The sequence below is a fragment of the Lagopus muta genome, chromosome 4 (assembly GCF_023343835.1).
Source record: "Lagopus muta isolate bLagMut1 chromosome 4, bLagMut1 primary, whole genome shotgun sequence".
In the NCBI taxonomy this organism is placed as follows: domain Eukaryota; kingdom Metazoa; phylum Chordata; class Aves; order Galliformes; family Phasianidae; genus Lagopus; species Lagopus muta.
Window position 1 is genome coordinate 15,433,646 of NC_064436.1, and position 20,811 is coordinate 15,454,456.

General features: G+C 41.6%; 1 protein-coding gene across 2 annotated transcripts in view; it reads left to right on the forward strand.

Moving 5' to 3' along the window:
* Window positions 1–277: 277 nt before the first annotated feature.
* WRN (WRN RecQ like helicase) overlaps window positions 278–20,811 on the forward strand; it is a 36,462-nt gene continuing 15,928 nt past the window's right edge. For both annotated transcript variants that reach the window (XM_048941489.1, XM_048941490.1), the window contains exons 1-17: window positions 278–696; window positions 783–883; window positions 3,178–3,293; window positions 4,252–4,397; window positions 7,000–7,148; window positions 8,925–9,074; window positions 10,976–11,048; window positions 12,818–12,929; window positions 13,507–13,924; window positions 14,601–14,681; window positions 15,451–15,592; window positions 16,379–16,454; window positions 17,460–17,527; window positions 17,922–18,030; window positions 18,865–18,933; window positions 19,450–19,532; window positions 20,300–20,406. In XM_048941489.1, the coding sequence (XP_048797446.1) occupies window positions 803–883; window positions 3,178–3,293; window positions 4,252–4,397; window positions 7,000–7,148; window positions 8,925–9,074; window positions 10,976–11,048; window positions 12,818–12,929; window positions 13,507–13,924; window positions 14,601–14,681; window positions 15,451–15,592; window positions 16,379–16,454; window positions 17,460–17,527; window positions 17,922–18,030; window positions 18,865–18,933; window positions 19,450–19,532; window positions 20,300–20,406 (1,980 nt within the window). In that variant the 5' untranslated portion in view covers window positions 278–696; window positions 783–802. The remainder of the gene's footprint in view (window positions 697–782; window positions 884–3,177; window positions 3,294–4,251; window positions 4,398–6,999; window positions 7,149–8,924; window positions 9,075–10,975; window positions 11,049–12,817; window positions 12,930–13,506; window positions 13,925–14,600; window positions 14,682–15,450; window positions 15,593–16,378; window positions 16,455–17,459; window positions 17,528–17,921; window positions 18,031–18,864; window positions 18,934–19,449; window positions 19,533–20,299; window positions 20,407–20,811) is intronic.

Below are 20,811 nucleotides of genomic sequence, written 5' to 3' on the forward strand. Positions count from 1 at the left end.
CCCGGTGGAGAACGACGGCGGCGGCGGCGGCGGCGGCGGCAACGCGGTGGGCGCCGCCGGCTCGCCGGAGGGTGCGCGGCCCGCCCGGACACGGGACTACAGCGCCCACAATGCCCTGCGGCCGCTCGTCCCGCCGCGCACGCGTGTCACCTCGGGTAACCTCCCGCCGCCGCCGCTAGAGGTGACGCGGGGCGATGCTCGGCAGGAGGCTGTTTTGGTGACGCGGTCAGCGTGCGACGCGCGGGCTGGATAGGCGCGCAGCCGGGGCCCGGTGAGCGCCGGGGCTGCCGCCGCCTTAACGTGCCTCCGCGCAGGGCGCGGTGTGGGTGCGCGGCGTCCTGCTGTGGCAGGAGCGGCCCGGTGTTGTGGAAACACGCGGCACGCGGGCGGGGGGCGGGAAGAAGCGGGTTGAGAGCCTCGGTCCGCCCCTGAGGCGTCTGTTCTGCCGCCAGCACGGCCTCTGCGCCGGGAGCCTGTCTGCTGTCCTGCGAGGAAACCGTAGCTGTGGAGCGGATGCCTCTGTGGGGCCTGCCGGCCCGGCTCGGCCCGGGGCTGCCCGCTTCCTCGCCTTAGGCCCGGCCTTAGGGCTAGGCGTAGGCTGACGCCTGACAGCAGTAGAGCCTTACGGCTCTCCCGCGGTTTGGCTTGGGCAGCGCCGCGGGTGCCCTTGTGCCTGGAGGGCTGATTACTGCCCAGGTAATCTCGTTCTGGCCTCGTCGTGCTGATAGCTACACTCTGTACAGACTTTTGACTAATCTACTTCTTTATTTTTTAATGGAAAGGTAACACGAATGTGGATAAAATGAATAAAGTGGATTTGGAGAACAAGTATCCCCAGTGGATGCGTGCACGTAGCCAGGAGGGCATTTTGGGTGATAAGAAGGTATGCTATCACAAGGGGGGGAAATGGATTTGGTGTTAGGCTGTGTAACAAAGCAGTGTGGGTCTGTGTGCTTGTGGTGCCTCTTTTCCTGCTCAGAGAGAATAATATATCATAAAGATTGTATCTAAATTTCTAGTTTTCCGAGAATGCTAAAGTGACCTTGGATGCATTTATCTCCGCACATATAAGCAACTTTAGGTATAAAATTTCTCACTAGAAGGGACACAGCCCTGTGATGTCACAGACTGCTTTGATAATTAGAAAGCTACATCATGAGAGAAAAGCAGAAGACTCACTTAAGCAGTTTTTCTTGCATTAGGTGAAAAGAAGGAACTGGTAGCATAGGCTTTATTTCATGAAATCATAGGATGGTTTGGGTTGGAAGGGACCTTTAAGATCACCTAGTTCCAGCTCCTCCCATAGACCAGGTTGTTCAAAGCCATATTTAGCCTTGCCTTGGATGCTCTAGGGAGGGAGCATCCACAACCTTGCTGGGTAACCTCTTCTAGGGCCTCACTGCCTTCACAGTAAATAATTTCTTCCTAATATCTAGTCTAAATCTAACCTCTTCCAGTTTAAAGCTATTTTCTTTCAAGCTGTCGCTACACATTCTTATAAAAAGTCTCTCCCCAGCTTTCCTGTTGACCCCTTTCAGATACTGGAAGGCTGCTATGAAGTCCCTCTGGAGCCTTCTCTTCTTGAGGCAAGAGTCCCAGCTCTCTCAACCTGTCTTCACAGGGGAGGTGCTGCAGCCCTCTGACTATCTTTGTGGCCCTCCTTTGGACCCACTCCAACACCTCAGTGTCCTTGTGCTGGGGGCTCCAGAACTGGATGCAGTATTCCAGGTGGCATCTCACAAGAGCAGAGTAGAGGGGCAGAATCGCTTCTCTTGACCTGCTGGTTACGCTTCTCTTGATGCAGCCCAGGATACTGTTGGCCTTCTGGGCTGCAAGCACACATTGCTGGCTCATGTTGAGTCTTCCATCAACCAGCGCTCCCAGATGCTTCTCCTCAAGGCTGCTCTCAAGCCATTCTCCAGCCAACCTGTATCTCTGCCTGGGGTTTCCCTAGCCCAAGTGCAGGACCTTGCACTTTGACCTATTAAGTTAAACCAACAGTTTTTGGTTAAACTTTAACCCTTCATTAGCTGAAATGTTTCATTGTGTGAGCATAGAATTATCAGTATCTTTTCTGTAGTTTCAGGATTGTCCTCTTCCAGGCAATTTATTGTTTCTGAATCTGTATTATAAAGCTGTTTTGCACGTGATCACTTGTGATTGACAGATATTGTTCTTCAAGTCTTACTGTGCAATGCTGTCGTATTTGTTAGTACTGACATCTTACCTGTATATTTTTAAGTAACTTGATGATTTTGCAACCAGGTGAATGTTATCAGTATTCCTAGAGTTCGAGATAGTTTCTCGGTCAATAAATTTTAGTAAGTAGGTTTCTGAAGAGGAAAAGGATTGAGCTGGAGCCATTGATGTCACCTTTTCCTGCGGGCTTAAAATTTCAATTTTTAAACCAGCATTCAGTTGATGGAGGATCTCTCTCTTTTTAAATGTCACATGTAGTTTTAAACTGGGTTTTACTTCATGCATGGGGAACTTAACAGAGATCTGTTGTCTTGAAGTGCAGTGGGCTAGTTGAGATGTGGGACCAAGGAAATAAGGGGACAAAGCTGTGTGGTACAGCCAAACACTTGTAGCCCTGTGCTTTTCCAGTGCACAACTGCACCGAACCACAGATCTTGTCCATGTTGTTCCTTCAGTGTCCTCTTCAGAAATTCTTGGTTTGTTTCTGTGCTTTGTGTGTTCAGAAATTCTCTGATGTGCCTGTGAGTTACTGGTTTACGTTGAATTCCTACTGAAATAGGGATTTTTCCACGGATTATAGCTGAATGGGTTTGAATAATTCAGGCAACTACTTAAATTAAAAAATTATTGAACTTTGGAAGTGCTGCAGCATTTTAAAATAGCATTGAGGAGCTTGTGACACTGTCAGAAATAAATATTTTCCCTAGCCTTGTTATTGAAAGCTGTTGAATCTCTTTGGCTGGAAGAATGCAGAGAAATAAAATGGAGGTGAGAATTTAGCCTGCTAGCTTTCAGTCCGAGTGCTTGAAGTTTGGGAAACAGATCGGGGGTCCGAACACTTACATGTCACCTACATCAGTGCTGGGTTTGCTGGCGTACAGCACTGAGACAGCACTCAATGGCTGTGGTGCTGATGTGTCTCTGTGCTGAGGTTACATCTGACCACTAACAGAGTCTTTTCCAAATGCTGTCCCACAGACATCTAACATTCAGAGGAGCATTTTGGAAGATGGGCTGCCATTCCTAGAGTTCCGTGGCTCCATCATTTACAGCTATGAAGCCAGTGACTGCTCCCTTCTCTCAGAAGACATCAGGTAATAGCTCTTTCTCTGTTCCTTTGGAGAATCCCTTACTTTCTGAAAAGGTATTGGCTATTCTCTCTTCTTCTAGCTGATTGTGCGTTCAGAGTGCCTAGAGTTGAACGGTTTGACCAGAGAAACCTCTGGTTGCACAGGCTGTTTTGATCTCCGTGCCAAACATGTCTTGTGTGTTGGCTATAAGCACACGCTGAACCTATTCCTGGTGACACTGAATTAATTATTTCTCTGAGGATGACCCTGGCTGGTCTATAACAAGTAGTGTTTTCAGGACACCTCTTTCCAGCGTGCTGCACAGTTGTAGCTTCCCCAGTTGGAATTCTTCGGGCAGATATCCTGGCTGCACCTGGCACTCTCTTTAAGAGAAAGCATACAGTGAAAAGCCCTACTGCAGTTTCTCTGCTTTCCATGGTATTTATAGTTTCTTGAGCCTCGCTGACTTCATTGGGAGATAAGATCTGCAGTAAATCAGGTGTATATGTTATTTCATAACAAGAGTGTAGGTTTGAAGGTCATTCATTCGTGATGCAAATAGATTTTTTTTCCCCAGTTCTTGCATAGCACAGCTTACCTTACTAGGGGAAGCAGTTGTGTTCAGGACTTTCTGTTGTAGCATGATAAATAAAAAGCACGCTTTCAAGGAACTGGAAAGTTCCTTGAATTAGATCCCCTTTTGTATCTGTCTGTTTCCTGAGGTTTGCTATGCTGCCATCTGTGTACTGTGAGATCTGCTAGAAATCTGTCTGGTTTGGGAGTTACAGTGTAGCTTTCTGTACCAGCAGGAATTTCACTTGCTGAGGGTCTTAGTAGTAAAATGATTTGTGTCTTACACATGTGCAGGAGAAGATGTACTAGCTGTGCATCCCTTAGTCGTCTTTGTGAGAGGACTCACGCGTGCTGTTCTATGTGCTGGTAGAAAAACAGTTAAATGTGAGGAATATCCATTTCTTTTCAGGCAGACTTTATCAGATGGGGCTGCAGTTGGATTTGATATTGAATGGCCGCCTTCGTACACTAAAGGAAAAATGGCAAAGATAGCTGTAATCCAAATATGTGTAACCGAGGAAAAATGTTATTTGTTTCACATCTCTTCGATGTCAGGTACTGTACTGCCTCTATTCCTATTACTTAGGGCTCTCTCTTTCTTGTGATTTACTATGAGCCTTAGCATCGAGCAGTAGTATATTTCACATTATGTTTGATAGTGAAGTTTAAAAAAATACATCCATCTTCTTCCCCCTGCTGGGTATAAAGCAGGGAGTGACTCACTGAGCATTAACTGTGTGTTACAATGTCTTTAGTCCAAAGCTTGAGCAGCGCAGTACAGCATTTTAGGTTCTGAGAAGGGCAAAAGAATTAAGGATTATTTTTTCTTTCCGGGAAAGAATATTTTCATTTAGTTTTCAAAAATTGAATTCCCTGCTCACGTAATGAGCTTTCAACTCTTTGGTGCTAAAATTAACAAGAGCACCTAAATTTAGCAGGCTCTTTCCTCTTAGTGTGCTTTGAGTAATAAAACGCCTCAAAAATGACGGCCATCACGCTGCTTCTTCCTATTTTTGTGCCATTCTTTCCCAGAAAGAATACTGAATACCTGGTGTGAGGCAGCTGTGGGGAGAGGGGGGATGTGTGCCCAACATTCTGAATCCATTACAGCTGTGAACAAAAGCACCCAAATTGGAAAAATAGAAAAGCAGGGAAGGAGGCTGCAATTCTATAACCTTTGGTTTGAATGTTAGATTGAAACTGTGTGTGTGAGATGTCTCTGATTTCCCTAGGGTGTGCATGCAGAGGTATAATAGTGATAATTTAAATGTTGGTGTTCGGTCTTTTGTCATTTATAGCAAATGAGGTGGAAAATTTAATTGCCGGAGGCTGTTCAGTCCAGGAGGCAGAAATGTACAGATGCACAGAAGAGACATTTGAGGAAAGGAAGAGAAGGGGGGGAGAGATGTTTGGAGCTGAAATGCTTCTGATTCTAAAGTGAAGGTGTTTGCCTGTTGATGCCAGGCATGGATGCATGCTACAGCTAAGTGCGTGGCAGCAGAAGATGATGTTTCTACCTAAATAATCTTTTAAAGCTTTATGTCGAAGAGAGATGCACTTTGAACTGGGTGTGATGCCAGCCTTTTGGCAGGCACCACTGCCAAGTTTTGCTTAGTCAGAATGACTGATTTACGAAAACTTAGATGTGAAACAAGGCTTTTCAGTTTTCACTGGGGAAAAATGAAAATACTTTCTCCTGCAGGAGGGAGGTCTGTGTATAAACACATCTCATAAAGGACAAAATTTAACTGTATGTACTTATCAAGAAGGTTCTTGATAACACTCCGCCTCTGAATGGTCTGGAACCCAGACATTTTAGATCATACAATACTTTTTTTCTAGAAATGAGATGGAGGAAATGGAGCAGGAGTTGTCACCCTTGAAGATTTTCATATATTTTTAGACAGAGGAAATCCCTCATTCAGTAAGTCAGCTGCAGCTTCTGTGCCTGTATTCTGCTCTCCTAGATTTGCCTCTTCAGAGGAATCCCTGTGCTGCATTATGGTGGAGGTGCTCTGGATATCACAGTTCTTTCTAAAGAAGAATAACTTTTCTGGTGACTCATGTCTGAGCTGCAACTTTGCAGTCCACAGCACCCTGCTGCTTGTTATGGCTGCACATGTGTCTGTAGTGTGTCAGCAGAATCCATACAAGTACAGAGGTCAATATGGTCAGTGATGCAAAGTGATTGTTGAAATACGTAATTATTACAGTAGAAAAATGTGATAGTAAATCAAAGCCAAGCCAGATCCTAAGTGCAAGTGTATATGGGGAAATTATGAGTAGTACGTATTTGTAGAGAGAAGAATTAAGCTCGAGACTAATTCAGGGTATTCAGCTTTGTGCTCCTGAATGTATATATTTAAATAAGATGCTCCTGCAGAGGCAGATGTGACAGCTGTGTGTTTTTGCCAGATTCTGTGAACTTGAAAATGCCGTTTGATCCAGGATTGCTGTGTGATCACTTGGGGCTGAATCAAAATGTAACACGTAGCATCTGTGTGCATGCTTGCATGACTTCATTTTTTCTTTTACTCACAAGAATGACTTATCTGGGCTTTTGTGGAGCATGTGGTTGGTTGATTTTGTTTTTCAAATGCTGTTCTTGGACCAGCCCACAATTAGCACTGAAAATGCATATGCAGAATCAGTCTTCCTGGTCATTCTCCATGTTTTTGGGTTAGTGCTTCCTCTGAATGTGGAGCAGCACTAACTGGGGAAGAATACTCTGTGGAAAACAGTAAAATAAATAAATAATGCATTTGGTGTCATGAGCATCCAGGGCTGAGGATTAAAATATTTTTTCTCCATGGAGGGGTTGCTTTTTCATTGTCATGCATACTACTGATCAGTTAGACAGATAAAATGAGGTCTTTCATTTTTTGTTTTTTTTTTACTTAATTTATTTTCAAATACCAAATTAATTTGCACATTTCAGAGATTTCACTGCTGCTTGCTTCAAATGATACATTACAGCAAATTGGTGTTTGTCATCCCAGTGCACAAGCAGGAACATAAACATAACAACTTCTTGAGCGTTTCCTCCTTAAGAGCAGGTTTTTGCAAGCAGCCTTTTTGCAAGATTTTATCATTTCCATTTGGCTATGTGACGTCTTTCAGTATCTAGTTTCTCATGTTTGGGCTTAATCTATTTTAGGTTTTCCCAAGGGACTCAAAAGGCTGCTGGAAGATGAAACAATTAAAAAGGCTGGCGTAGGAATTGAGGGAGATCACTGGAAGCTGATGAGTGACTTTGAAGTCAAATTGAAGAGCTTCGTGGAGCTTGCTGACGTTGCTAATGAGAAAGTAAAGCTTAAAACCTTTTTGTTGTGGAAGGGAACCTTATTAATGTGCTAAATGAAAGGAGGCTTCTTCATCTCTACAGCATATTCTGTAGAATAATGCAGAGAAATGGTACAGCTTTAAAAAAAAATAAAAAGTGCTCCTATTTACAGAGAACTCTAGGTCTGCATAATCAGGCTGTGTGTTTCAGTGAGCTGGTTCTTAATGCATGCGGCCCCCTTCTCAGGTCTGTTCACATTTACAGCCTTTTCAATCCAGCTGCAGATGCATTTCTTGCATTTACTAATGATGGAGATTGCCAGATCGTGTCACCCTGGGCTTCTGTCAGCCATGGCATATGTGTCCCAGCAGTGGCCAAACCCACAGAGTCTGATGTGAGTCTTCTGCCAGTCTCTAGTCTAGAGCTGGTTGTCACCTGACCTGCAGCACTGCAGATATTTTTCTTCATGGCTCTGAAGTTGGTGCTACCTGCTCACATGGGGCAGCTTCCTGCCTGCTTAGGAGCAGTGTTATGTCAGGTACATCCCAAATCACAGTGTGGCTCAATGCTAATTTCATTCTGTCTGGCGTAGGTAAACCTGTGCCATCATTGAAGACAGAGGGCTGTGATGCTTTGAAGCTTCAGTTCCTTGTGGGCTGGAAACTATGCGGAGTAAATAGTTTGCTCAAGCAATAAAAGCTCTTTTTAGATTTGGAGTTTCCACGTTTCACCCCATGCTTTTTTTTTTTTTTTTTTTTTTTTTTTTTTATCTCCCAACATCCAACACCAGGATATTTTTTGAGGATAAGCACTTGTGATCTCTGATTGCAGCCTTGAAGTCTTTTGCTAAGGAGATAACAGACCAAAAATGAACTTGACAGTGAAGGTTGAGAGAACAAAGAAGAACATCTGATGTAATGGTACAATGGAAGGAGGAGAGGAGGGGGCCTAAGATCAGCCATTGGTAGGCTTTTGATTCCCAGTTCAAGGGAATGAGCTGATAATGCCAGGCTGTTGCTACTACTGCTGGACTTGACAGTCTGCATGTTTTGCAAGTGCTCTTGGGTTAGAATAGAGGAGATCTGTGCCTGTGAGCCCCGGAGCTGGAAAGAAAGCTGCCCAAACTCTGAGAAAGCCCGTCCAGACAATAGCACATAGCAGCTGTGATTGATGACTGTGATTATGAAAGCAATTGCAAACAGCAGCATAGCAGGGTGATTTCTGGAGTCTTCCAAGAACTGCTTTGTAGTACACTGAATAATGGTTAGCGTGGTATAAAGCTGCTGTCTTTGATGCATGCTTGGTTTCTCAGACTTGCAATAGATGACAAAACAGTTACAAGCTGACTTTGATATTCGTGCTTTTCTATTAAATAAAATCTTGCTATTATTTGCAAATACTGATATCCTGGAGGAGAGATGGGTTGATGTTTAAGTTTCAGGCTTTTGTTTAATCAGCCTTGTACTTACATTGTACAGATGTTTCTTTTTTGCATGTGCTGTTGTACCACCTCACAGCACACGGACTCACCTGAACCTAGGGTAATCTTTCCAGCTTGATAATGCAGGGATGCCCTACAACAGTGTAGTTTCAGAAGTGGAAAGTAGAGGTTCCCAATGACCAATATGATGAGAACAGAGCAAGGCCTAAAGAACAATTGCTGTTTTGAAGACCTCATTTGTTCTGACTAATCCAGAGCGCTCTCTGCTCCTGCTGAAGTATTAGGTGTGCTTTGTGGTTCCTGTGACTGTTTTGACAGTTATTTTCCCCTTTTAACAACTTTTTTTTTTTTTCCTCAGCTGAAGTGTAAGGAGGTATGGAGTCTAAATGGCTTGGTAAAACATCTCTTTGGGAAGCAGCTTCTGAAAGACAAGTCTATCCGCTGTGGCAACTGGGAAAAGTTTCCACTCAGTGAGGAGCAGAAGTTGTATGCAGCCACAGATGCTTATGTACGTGCCAAAATAAATCTATTACCACTTGCTCTAGCATGCAGTTTGCTGCTGTTTTTAATGCCTTTATGTTACAGACCATTCTGAACACTGGAATGTTCCATGGTCTAAAGTGGATATTAGGTGTTTGAAGGTGGGAGTCCTACAGTGTAGTTCACAGTCTGATTCCTTGTTTGTTTTGATTTGCTTTTTAATCTTCAGTGTTTGTCATAATATCTTCTATGCAGAAGATGCTACCTCTTGTATTTGACTCAGCAATGAGACAGGTTACTGAAATAACTTGAAGAACGTATTATGTTGTGTGTTTCATGTATAAAATTCAGTGTAGAAAGAAAAGAGAAAACTCAATTCCACAGAATCCTTGAGCCTCTTGTGAGGTGGCAGTATGACGTTGCGTTTGCCTTTTTCTTGAAGCCCATTTGTTAATCAGATCTCTTGGAAGCTCTGCTGTTACCGGGTTGTGCCAAGTAATACAGGCATCAAAATGTACATCAGAGGAATCTCTGTCCACTCGGACTGACTGGGAAGTGAATTTTGATGTAGGGATCATGTTAATTTTATCTGCATTTGTATGGAGTGAGCCTGAGGTCCTTCTGAGCGATTATCTCGCATGACACAGTTGATGCGTATTTCTCAAGTATGATAATTGCTCAGTGCACTTGGAGTAGTTTTTCTTGGGTTCTGTTGTCTGCTGCTGTGTGCTGTAGCTTGTTAGTGTTTGCAGATATGTTTTCTGTTGGGGGCTTCTTAGTTATCTTTCCTGAGCTGCTTAAGGACCAAAATCCAGTTTTTTCAGTTACTCCTAAATATGATACACGAGATGAAGTTAATGAGAAGCTTTGAAGAAATTTGGCCTCCTCCAGTGGGTAATTCCGCAGGGCCAACTTGCATGTGAATTATTTTAACTCTGTAAAAGTCTCTGATTTTTCACCATTTCGAAAGGAAAGGGATGTTCCTTCAGTTCTGAGTTCTGTAAAGAGATTTATCCATGTACAGCTGGGTGCTACCTGCTTCCTAGGAGAAGATCTTTCTTTGTGATGGTACTGGAATATCACCCTTCATCTCTTCTCTCCCGAGGATTTTATTTCTGTGGCCAACTTAAACAGAGGAAGGGAAACGGGGCAATGTTCCCTGTTCTCTTTTCTGACTTAGAAAGTAGTGCACGTTTTCTAGTTAAACATTAAACTGTGGAGTGCTTTGCTCTTGTGAAGACATGGGACACAAACCAATGAAGAAAGGAGCAGTGTTTTTGGTCTTCAGCTGTATTTTGGTGCAGCAGCTTGAACCAGCTTTTTCCAGGCAAAGCCTCTTTCTTGCTCTGCTGTCTTTACCACCCAGCCTGCCTTTTGGAGCCTCACAGGGAAACGTGGGAATGTAACTCCTTTCTCTTTTGTCTTTAAGATGCTTTGATTAACATCTGTAGCCTAATCAGCACATTGCTGGCTTTAGGCTGCATTTTCCTGTTAGGTTCTGTGTGCTTAATATTTCCCTTGTTATTCATAACAAGTTCTGTCTTAGTAGATTCACAACTGCTCTCTTGAAGCATTACAGTAAAGTCTGGGTGAGGTGGAGCAGATGGTGAGACTGGAGGTGGAGCACTTACAGCTCTTTGTGGCTGACTTTGTAAGATAACCACTCTGGGATCTAGTCATATGTGTCCAGTATGATGCAGACCAAAATCAGGACATTGCCTTTCATAAAAGGTAAAGTGGTTGTGATTACCAAAGCAATAAGGCAGACCGCTGGCTGTTGTATGACATGACCCAAGAACTCAGAATGTATGGGATTTGCAATAAGTTAATGCCATGGCTTGCTGAAACAATTTTTGACTTTTTTTAGTTTAGTCTTTAAAATGTGGTTTCTCTGCAGAGTATTAATATTTCTTTCTCTTTTACTTGCAGGCTGGCTTTATCATTTATCAAAAACTGAAAAATATGAATAGCACTGACAGGAAATTATTTGGGCAAAGAAGAGGTAAATTACATAGTCAGGAATAAAGAATATATTCTATTTCCAAGTAGTTCTCTTTGTATTATGTGTCAGAATCTTTTGGTTTTTCGGGAGATTTGAGACAGTTTTGAGATAGATTAGGCTGTAAAGACTCTTAAATGATGTATGTTACTTTACAGATATTATTTCACAGTGAAATGAGTGCAGTCTTGGTATGTTGTTTGCCTCTGCGTTATGAAGAGTCTGTAAGAATTCCTGCTGACATTCCAATTTGTTTCTGGAAACATGTCAGTGAGTTCATGCCAATTCTGCTGATCCAGTGAGGAAAATCTAGCTTAAGAAGAAAAAAGACCACAAAATAAATACATATGAAGTAACACTTGTCTTGTGGCATATAAATAGTGTCCAACTTTGTTTTGAAACAGTTCAGCTCTGTTTGATCAGAGAAGTGATTCTAAAGTGTTGGTTGTCCTTCACTTATGTAAGGAAAGCTGAAAAGCAGATGCAGTTTATGGCTTAAAAAGAAGGGGAAAAGTTTATTTCATTTTTGTACTGGCTGAATTCTTGCAAACAGTTAGGAGTAGGAATTAGGAGTACTATCTTGTTAACTGTGAGATACAACTGTCTGGCTCTGGTTTAATCAGCACATCTATGTTTGCAGCTTTGGTAGGGCTGATATCTGGAACCTATGGGATTAGCTTCTCTTTTCATGAGAACAGGGCTGAGTAGTTATGTTATACTAAACTGAATTCTTTTGTTACTGCAATCATCTTGAAGTGTGCTCATGCTAAGTAGATAGCTGTATGTTTCAGGCAGCTGCATTGTGTTCATTAAAACAAAAGCCTGCAGATGAGCAACAAGAACGCCCAACAAACACATTTATAAATCTCTACGGATGTATATGAGTAGGGACCTGGTGTCTCTGATGTGACATGTCAGAGCTGCTCCCCAGCACACAAGATCACACTGCACACTTTTCTCCCAGCTGATGATGGGTAGCAGTGCAGGATGCAGGGAACGCACTGTGTTAATACAACAATGTGTGTAACAAGTAGGGTTTCATCAGTTAAGAAGTTGTTAAGAGCCTGACAATTAACTTGTATTGACAATCAGGGAGATTGTTTGCTCATCCTAATTACTGAATTTCTGCCACTGGGGTGGTAGTTTCCAGTTGTGCAAAAGAAACTCGGTGAACAACTTGAACTCTGCCAGGACAATGTACTTGGCAGCTTTGTTCATCTCTGTCAACATTGAAGCTAGCAAGCAGAGTGTGTATGTGTGTCTAGGCTTTGGCTGGAAAGAGGAGATGGGACACCTTAAAACAAACAACCAAAGAAACAAAAAAGCAAACATCTTGAGTCATCTGTAGAAGACGAAGATGGAATGATGAGTTAGTTTCTTACAGCTGCAAAATCCGAGAGATTTCAGGTGTAAGTGCAATTGAAGTCCTAGGAGCATGCATTTATAACACACAGCAGTGTTTGTGTGTAGGTATGCGAGTTGGTGAAGTAAAGCATAGAAGCAGATTCAGAAAGCAGTAAGACAAAGCTCAGACAGACTGATCACTGCAGACTCGATCCTGCTCAGCTGCTGCTTTCTCAAAGCTGGAGGGTATTCTGGGGAAGAATCTACTTACAATGGTCTTGTTTTGTAGGTGTTTATAGCAGGCTGCTGAAAAAGACTGTCTTATTAGCTGTAGATCTGGTGGAAATGCAGTGACTTGTATGAACTTGTTTGTGTGTAGATGTTAAACCTGAGTTACTGTGAAGTAACCCTGGTGGCACTTCTTCTAGATGACGCGTTGTCAGACGACGTGAAGGAGCGCTTGACTTCGCTAGCTGAAGAGATGGTATACCTGGCTTCCACGATCTCTGACTCTTCGGGACAACTCAGAAATTTGCAGAGGTTAGATTTTCATTAACCTGGTTGTACTTTATCTTTTGAGATTCATGTTAATTGCTGAGGTCCAGAACCACGAAATGTGTCGATAGCTGTCTCTGTTACCTGTGCATCTTTTTTCAAGAAAAGGAAGCACAGTTCACTTGATGGGAACCTTTTGCCCTTATACATTAATATGGTGGAATGTAGCTTTTCCCTGATTTTTATTTGCAATGGGTTTGACACTGAATTATGCTGAATCTGTTTGGTTTTTTTTCTTGCTGAAATGCTCACAAGACGTTTTTAAATAGAAACTTCAGACTTGTGCGTCTACTTAGAAATCTGGAGACTGGCCTAGAGTTGTGGGGACAATACAACACACATATATGGAGAATCTTTGCAGTGTTCTTCAGCATGAAGAAATTTAATCTTTCTTCTGATGACAGAAGATTGCTAACTGCAGTTGTGTGATAAGCTTTTGCATATGAAATTTTAGACAAAATTTACCTGGAGAAGCTTTAGAATTCTCGTTTCTGTTTGTAGCTGGGATGTATGTAACAACAGTCTTTACTGTTTTGGTTCAACTTCTTGTTTTACCCTCCAGGTCTGCAGAAATACTAGCTGACATATCAGAAAATGTAAAAGCCTTAGGAAGTACACTCTTTGCTGGTTCAGGTTCTCCTTCTGTGCTGGAGAGGAGCTGTGGTGCAACTCTAACCAAACTTGAAGCAAAGTCAGTGAATGTTGAAGCACAAAAAGCTGAAATGCCTGAATTTGCTAAAAAACTTGAAGGTGACTTCAACATCTGCTCTGATGCTACACTAGCTGGCCTCTGGGAAGGAGAAGTTGATGAAGGTGAAGCAGAGGGAGGTCATGCTGTTGCTGAATATGGGGCTGCAGCAGCTGGCTCTAAGGACACAGCAGACAGAGATGACTTCATGTCATTAGACTTTAATGAGCAAGAGCTACAAATATTGGAGCGTCAGGCTGCAGAAGAAGTTCTCAACAAAGCTGTGCCTGAGGTAATGTGAAAGTCCCTCATTAGTCATGGATGCTCACCAGAGGAACTGATCTTATCCTTACTTTGCCATAAGATTTAAAAAAGAAACAAAAACTTGGTGAGAGCAATTTAGGGTGGGCTAGAGTAAGGGCTCAGACTCTGGAAAATATTTCTGTAGGTGATCAAGCACTGAGTTGCTCTTCAGTTACGTAGTTGGGAGAACTACTGAATACAGAAGCTGATATATTCATTTAGTTCATTAATTGATATTCTGATTAGCTTTCCTCTTGTAATTACTAATGAATTGTGATGTGAAGTTTCTGCAGTATGGGGACAAATTCTGCATTCAAACATCTCAACCTTGGTCATGAATAAAAAGCAAATCTTTGATGTTCTAATTGACAGCCTTCTAGTGGCTGCTTTATGTGGATTGATGCCTCTTAAATGAGGCTGTAATTTCTTTGTGTTCCAAGTCTTTCCCACATTTGGTAATACTGTTGTTTTTGCCTCTTACTATAGGGCCTTGTTGTGTGTTAACAATTCGCAGGTTTGCGTTGTTTTCCTGGGCTTCAGAGCTGAATGTTGAGCTTAGTTTATTTTTTTTTTTCCACTGAGAGGTAAATGCATACAGAGAATAGTTTGTAGCAAAAGGTAGGTAAAAATAGAAATATCTTTGTACACGTGTATTTTCTTCTTAGGAGGAATGCTTAACAGACAATGAACGAAATACCTCCTGTGTCATTGAAAGTGATGAAGAACTGGAAATGGAAATGCTTAAAGTGAGTACCTTAGGGGTTTGGCTTATCCACTTTCTGTTTTTTCCCCAGTGGTGATGCTTTCAGGTCACAGCATCATAGAGTGCAGGGAATTAAATAAATAGGTGTTGCTTACAAAAGGTGGATGGAAAAAAATGTGGGTAGATGAATTACATTTGCCATTGTAGGATCTCATATGATTGTATGATTTTGATATTCCATGTTTTGTTACATCTTCACTGTAGCAGCATAGGCTTTTGACCTACCCATTTCCTGCACTTCTGTTGATAATCATGTGTCAGTTGTCTTGCGGTGTGTCATGCATTCAGACCACTGCAGGTGCTGTTAATCTGAACAATAGGTCAAATAGATTGCTTCATTGCTGTATGTTTTGCAGGCACCTTGGGGAAACAAGTGTTACACCATTAAGGCACTTAAGATTATTCAGATGCGTTGTGTTTTCTTTACGCTGCTTTTTTGTCTTGATTCCACAGAGTTCATGCACTTCAAGCGAAGTGATCAAATGGTGTCAGTAGAGCATTCATAGGTTTTTTTTAATATTTCTGCGTATATGAAGATTAAGTGTGGGGATACAACTAAATAAGAGGCAGGATAGAAAGGCCTGTAGAAAGAAAGGTTTAATTTTGTACCAGGGAAGGACCAGACCTTTTAGATGGATGCAGTGCTTCAGGTCCATCTTCCATGCAGTAGTCACATGCCCTTATGTCTTGTTATCTCATGTATGTGTGGTATCTACCCTTTCGTATCTTGAATTAACTTCTTCTGAATTCAGTCTTTAGAAGATGTGGACAATTCTAAAGTTCTAACTGAAATGGAGTCCAGCAAAGCCAGGAAAACTCCGGACGCAGAATTGAATGTTGCACCAGATGGGGATGAAGATGAAGTCATTGAAGAGGAGGAGGAGGAATGTTGGGGTACGTTTTAAATTATAGTGCAGAATTGAGGGGGGAGGGAGAAGGTGTTCTCTATAGAATTGGTTGTGTAAACACAGTGATATTTTGTGCTTAGTTTCTTAAAGCAGAGAGTAAAAGCTGATCTGGATTTGGAAAGGAGTGATTGAGCATATGTCAAGATGAAAGCTTAAAGGTGTCCTTGGTGAAACACAGTTGACTCTTGCCATGATCAGTAGACTCTCCATCTCTTTAAACCGTTATTCAGCAAATGATTACAGGGAACGCGTGTTTGCTCAGCAGACAAAAACTAGATGTAAGTGTAATGCATTTCTCTGCTGAGTAATAGCTATAAATTTAAATGGAGTCTTGAGTGTTTTTCTTTGTCGTTCGCAGCAAGATCAGGATTCTCCCCTATGACATTTTCGGACCATGACTTCGTTAGCAAATTGCAGTGTCAGGTGTTAAATAACGTGACTTCCATAAGGTCTTAAAAGGGATGAATGGTAGAACATCCCTATTACTTCTTCTGAGCATGTCCCAAATAATGTAGTTATGCAGAGCCCATTGCTTTATTATCTCATTAACAAAGCTTTCTTTCTTCGTGAAGAGTCTCTGAGGTGGGTGTTTGTTCCTCTGTTCGTCCTTTATTTTAGCCTGTAAGTATGTTCAGAACTTGATGCATCTCTTTCTGCTGGGGTTGTCCAAAGCTTAGGCTTAAGCATCACTAACCACAAGCAGAATGTCAAGACAAAGCTTCATCTGTTTAAAATTTAGTTGCGTATAAGGCCTTTTCTGTCTCCCCTAAAGATCCATTGCTGTCAGTACCTACTGAAATCCACGTCTCATGTCTGAAGATGTATTTTGGGCATTCTTCTTTTAAACCGTAAGTATGTTTTCAATTCACTTTCTTTCCTTTTTTCAGCTTTTTAAAATCTATTTTCTACTTTGAGAACCGCTAACAAACTTGGACCTGTGCAAAATCCCTAGTGAAGGCAGCCTTTGCTGGAGTGAAATAGCAAAATAAAACTCATTTACTACAGTACTGTATTTTCATAGTAGAGGGTAAATTTCTTGCTTTATCTGATGGCAAGCCTTCTGCAAGTGAATGTTTCTGTACCTGGTCTAGCTCAGATATTTCCAAGAGAAAACACTGTAAACTAGCACAGATGTGTTCTTTGCATGGTGATAAACTTCCTTAGTCTGGTTATCCTTTTGACATGTGGCTCTAATTAAATACAGCTCTTATTTGTCTCTAGAACATCTAATGGGGCGTAATTTCAGTGTAGCACCTGCTCATAGATTCCAGCATTGCTGGAATTGAGTTCCTGATATCAAGGGGAATGGAGTGAAATCGTCCTGAATGACTTGTTTTAGAACATGTGTTGCACAGAACATATCGAAAGAGCAATGCTTGGGGCTTGAAAGGTGAAGCAGCACAAAACAAACAAAACAACAAACCACAACTGTTTAGTAAACTGTTAGAAATTACCAAGGGGATAAATTTTGTTTTAATTCTCTGCACATTGTGTATGCCTGTGAGACCATTAAAAAAATGAAACTTGTTTGGTAACACTGAAGTCCTGTTTAGAATCCTTCTACGAGAGATAATTGTAGTTTCATGAGTATTTGTGGATCAGTTAATGACATATGGGAGACATTCTTTTGCAGTCGTCTTTAGATGACTACATCAAATGTTGCTTACTTTAGTCCTGTTAAGAAATCCCCACTGATCCTACACTGGTAGGACTAACTGCAGTAAACATGGTGTGAGTGTTGCAGCATGCAAAGAGAAAACTGTCAGGCAGCCAAAAGGGTTTCTTCAGCACAATTTGCATATTATACAGGTGGTGGCAAAAATAAAATATATTCTTCTTCCTTTAATTCAAAGGGTTCAGTGGAAAGTGATTCGTTCTGTTTTAGAAGACAAAAGAGACAATCTTGTTGTCATGGCAACTGGTAAGTTATTTTTGCGTCTTAAAAGGTGGCAAGAAATCTTTCTCTTTTAGGGGAGGTTAGGGCTTGGAAACTTGAAGACTGTTCACTCTTAGGAGCACAGTGCTCAGGGCTCATCTTTTCTGCTGGAGGCTGCTGATCTTGGCCAGCTATGCTTGCTGCTTGTATTTCTGTCCAGTTCTTTTTCCACCGACCTTGGAGGGAGTGGCACTGAGTGGATGCTAGCAGTATTTATCCTGTGTTTTTGTCTGCTGATGGGGCATGCATCAACTTCCTTCTTAGGGTTCAGTCAGGTGTTAGTACAGAAGCATAAGACAACTCTGCCACAAAATATAACAACTATATGTTGTTTCACTTCTACCTTTGTGTTTTTGTTGGTTTTTTTTTTTTTTTTAAGGATATGGGAAAAGTTTGTGCTACCAGTTTCCTCCTGTTTACACTGGGGGTACAGGAATAGTCATCAGTCCTCTTATTTCCTTGATGGAGGACCAAGTTCTGCAGCTGACGTAAGTAACACAGTTGTAACAGGCTGATGTTGTGTTTCTTGTGGAAACCCACGGATTCAACTTGTGGCATTTCATAGTGTTTAAGGCTGCAGTTTCGTACAGAGAACTGTTTGTGTGTCAGCTGTGAAATATATATTTCTCCAGAAACATGTGCAAACTATAAATTGCTTGAGATCACTGGATTTCCCAGCTATGGAAACTGTAGGCTGAATTTGCAAAGGATCTGTGCTGGTGGGTGGTTCTTGAGGGTGCATCCTTCTCGATTCTTTCTGCATCCAGAGGCTCTATTTATGTAGAACAAATAGCTGAACAAACTTGGTGTATTGTTTAAGCGTGTCAGAACTATGTCGAAGCTTCATAGGGCTTCTTTTAAGTCTAATCACTTATGTCTGAGCAGATGGAAGATAAAGGCCTTTCAGATCAAGGTTATAGCACAGATGTTGAAGATGGACAGTGAAATAGGTCTGCTAATATCTGGCATCTCCACTTCTTACAACGTCTGTTGTAGCACAGTAGTAGGGAATTTGACTCAGGTGAAAGAGAAATGTTCTTAATCTGATTCCTTATTGCACTAATGAAGTATGTGTCTGGGAAACAACAAGAGGGGAGTGGATGAGCATGTGGCTGTCAGGAATAGTGACTGACTTATACTGTTTGCTTTTAAAAAGGCTTTTCCCAAGGAGATCCTTTGAGAAAAGTAGTCTCAGGCCCCGCAGCTTGAACTTATTTACCGAATGCTGGCAGTAGGCTAAAACAACAACAACAAAACCTGAGGTGGAAAGTTTTTATTTATGAGTAAATTGATACATAACTGCTTTTTTTTTTTTACTGCAGAATGTCAGGGATTTCATCTTGCTTGCTTGGTTCAGCTCAGTCGAAGGGCGTCAAAGAGAGCATTAAAGCGTAAGTCTTGTCTAAACATTGTGGGGTTGCAGTTCCTGATGTATTTGAGGGATGGAATGTGTCATCTGATCTGTCACAACAAAGTCTTGGTCCTGGCTCAGATCAAGAATCAGGCAGTCAGTCAAGAGTGTTTGCATTTACCCACTATGAGCATTTTGGAGGCATAGAGGCACTTTCTTGTGCCCTGTGCATTTGCGGAGACGATGTTTGCTGACTCTGCTTTATGCTGTGATTTATATAGGAATAGCAGGTTTTAAATCTGTATTTGTCAAAGTCATTACAACTGCTTCTTCCAGTTCTACGGGCTACAGTAAATCTGTGTTTATTCTCGTGTCATGCTGTCTACTGCCTTGCTTTCCTTCTGATCTGGAATGCCTTACTCTGCCTTCATTGCCTTCCTTTTACTGCTCATCCAGATGTCTGTCCTTGTTCTCGTTTACGTTTTCTAACAATCATGGTTTCATTTTGTTTATTTGAATTCTCCTCCTTTGACACTGTATTCTCTTGATTTTGTAGGGGTCTATACAGAGTTATATACATGACACCAGAGTTCTGTTCAGGAAATTTAGAGCTACTTCAGGATATTGACCAAACTATTGGTAAGTTGGGAATAAGGTTGGTGATGTGGTGGCAGACAGCTTCATTTCATAATTAACTTGTTTTAATGCTCTGACAGTGTTAAACTTGTTTCTCACCTTGAGCTTGTAGCTAGGGTAGTGGCTGCCAATACGTAGTGTCAGAAGACTCTGTTGTTAATCAAAAAAAGATGATTATATGCAAATAGAGTCTTTAGCATGGTCTCGGTATGGGAATGTTTCCTAAGTTCCTGAGAACAGAGAGGTTAAAACACTGTTTAAGTTGCAGGAAGTAAGAAATATGACTAAATATTTTAAAGTATTTTAAAACATCCTATTTTCTCAGAACGTGACCATAAACTTCTTTTGAAACACTGTATTAAATCTTGGTAAATAGTTTTTTTTGAACTGGTGACATCTGTTAATATTGACAATATTAACAGCGAGGAGGTCTGGAAAGAGACGAAAAGGACTCTATTAATGATAGTTAAGATTTCTGCCTTTTGTAGAGATGTACTTTGAGACCTGAAACTTGGAGAAGGAATCGGAGGTGGTAGTAATGGAAATCTGTTAGAGCTCTTAGACATTTTCACAAATGAGGTCAATATAAAAATGGGCTTGGTGAGTCCTTACAGCAGAAGACATCCTAGAAACAGAACTGAAAGCAGATTGCTGGTACTTTGAGAGGAAAGCTTGAGATTGAACAGAATATGGCGTTTGTATTTTGTAACTTCCCATGTTGGTTTGCCTTGTAAGTGCTGTGTCCATGCTGTGGTTTTTGTCTCCACCAGGTATTGCTCTCATAGCTGTTGATGAAGCTCATTGCATTTCTGAGTGGGGCCATGACTTCAGAAATTCCTTTAGAAAGCTGAGCTCATTAAAGAAGGCTCTACCATCGGTGAGGTTTTAATATGTGCTTGATTTCCAAATTAAGAGAAGGATACTACTTCATTTCACATGATAGCTTTAAGTTTCATCTTTGGTGATGTCTTTTGGGTGTACCTACCCTGCCATGCTATTTTGGGAGCTTTTGCAGTTCCTATGAGGACTCAATAAGTGAGTTTTGTGGGCTTTTTGTTTTTAACTGTTACTCGTAAAGGTTTAAATGGAGGGCATTCAGAATCTGGGCTATCAGGAACATCTGAAAAAGAGTAATTCTGTTGGATCTCTGTGTGCTGAAAAACGTTGTTCCTAAGTTCCTGGTTTAATACTGAAACATTTTGTTTATGAACCTGGCCAAGCAGCTTGCAAGGAAAGTCAGTTATAACTTCCAAACTTTCCTGAAGTGTTTACTGCACAAACT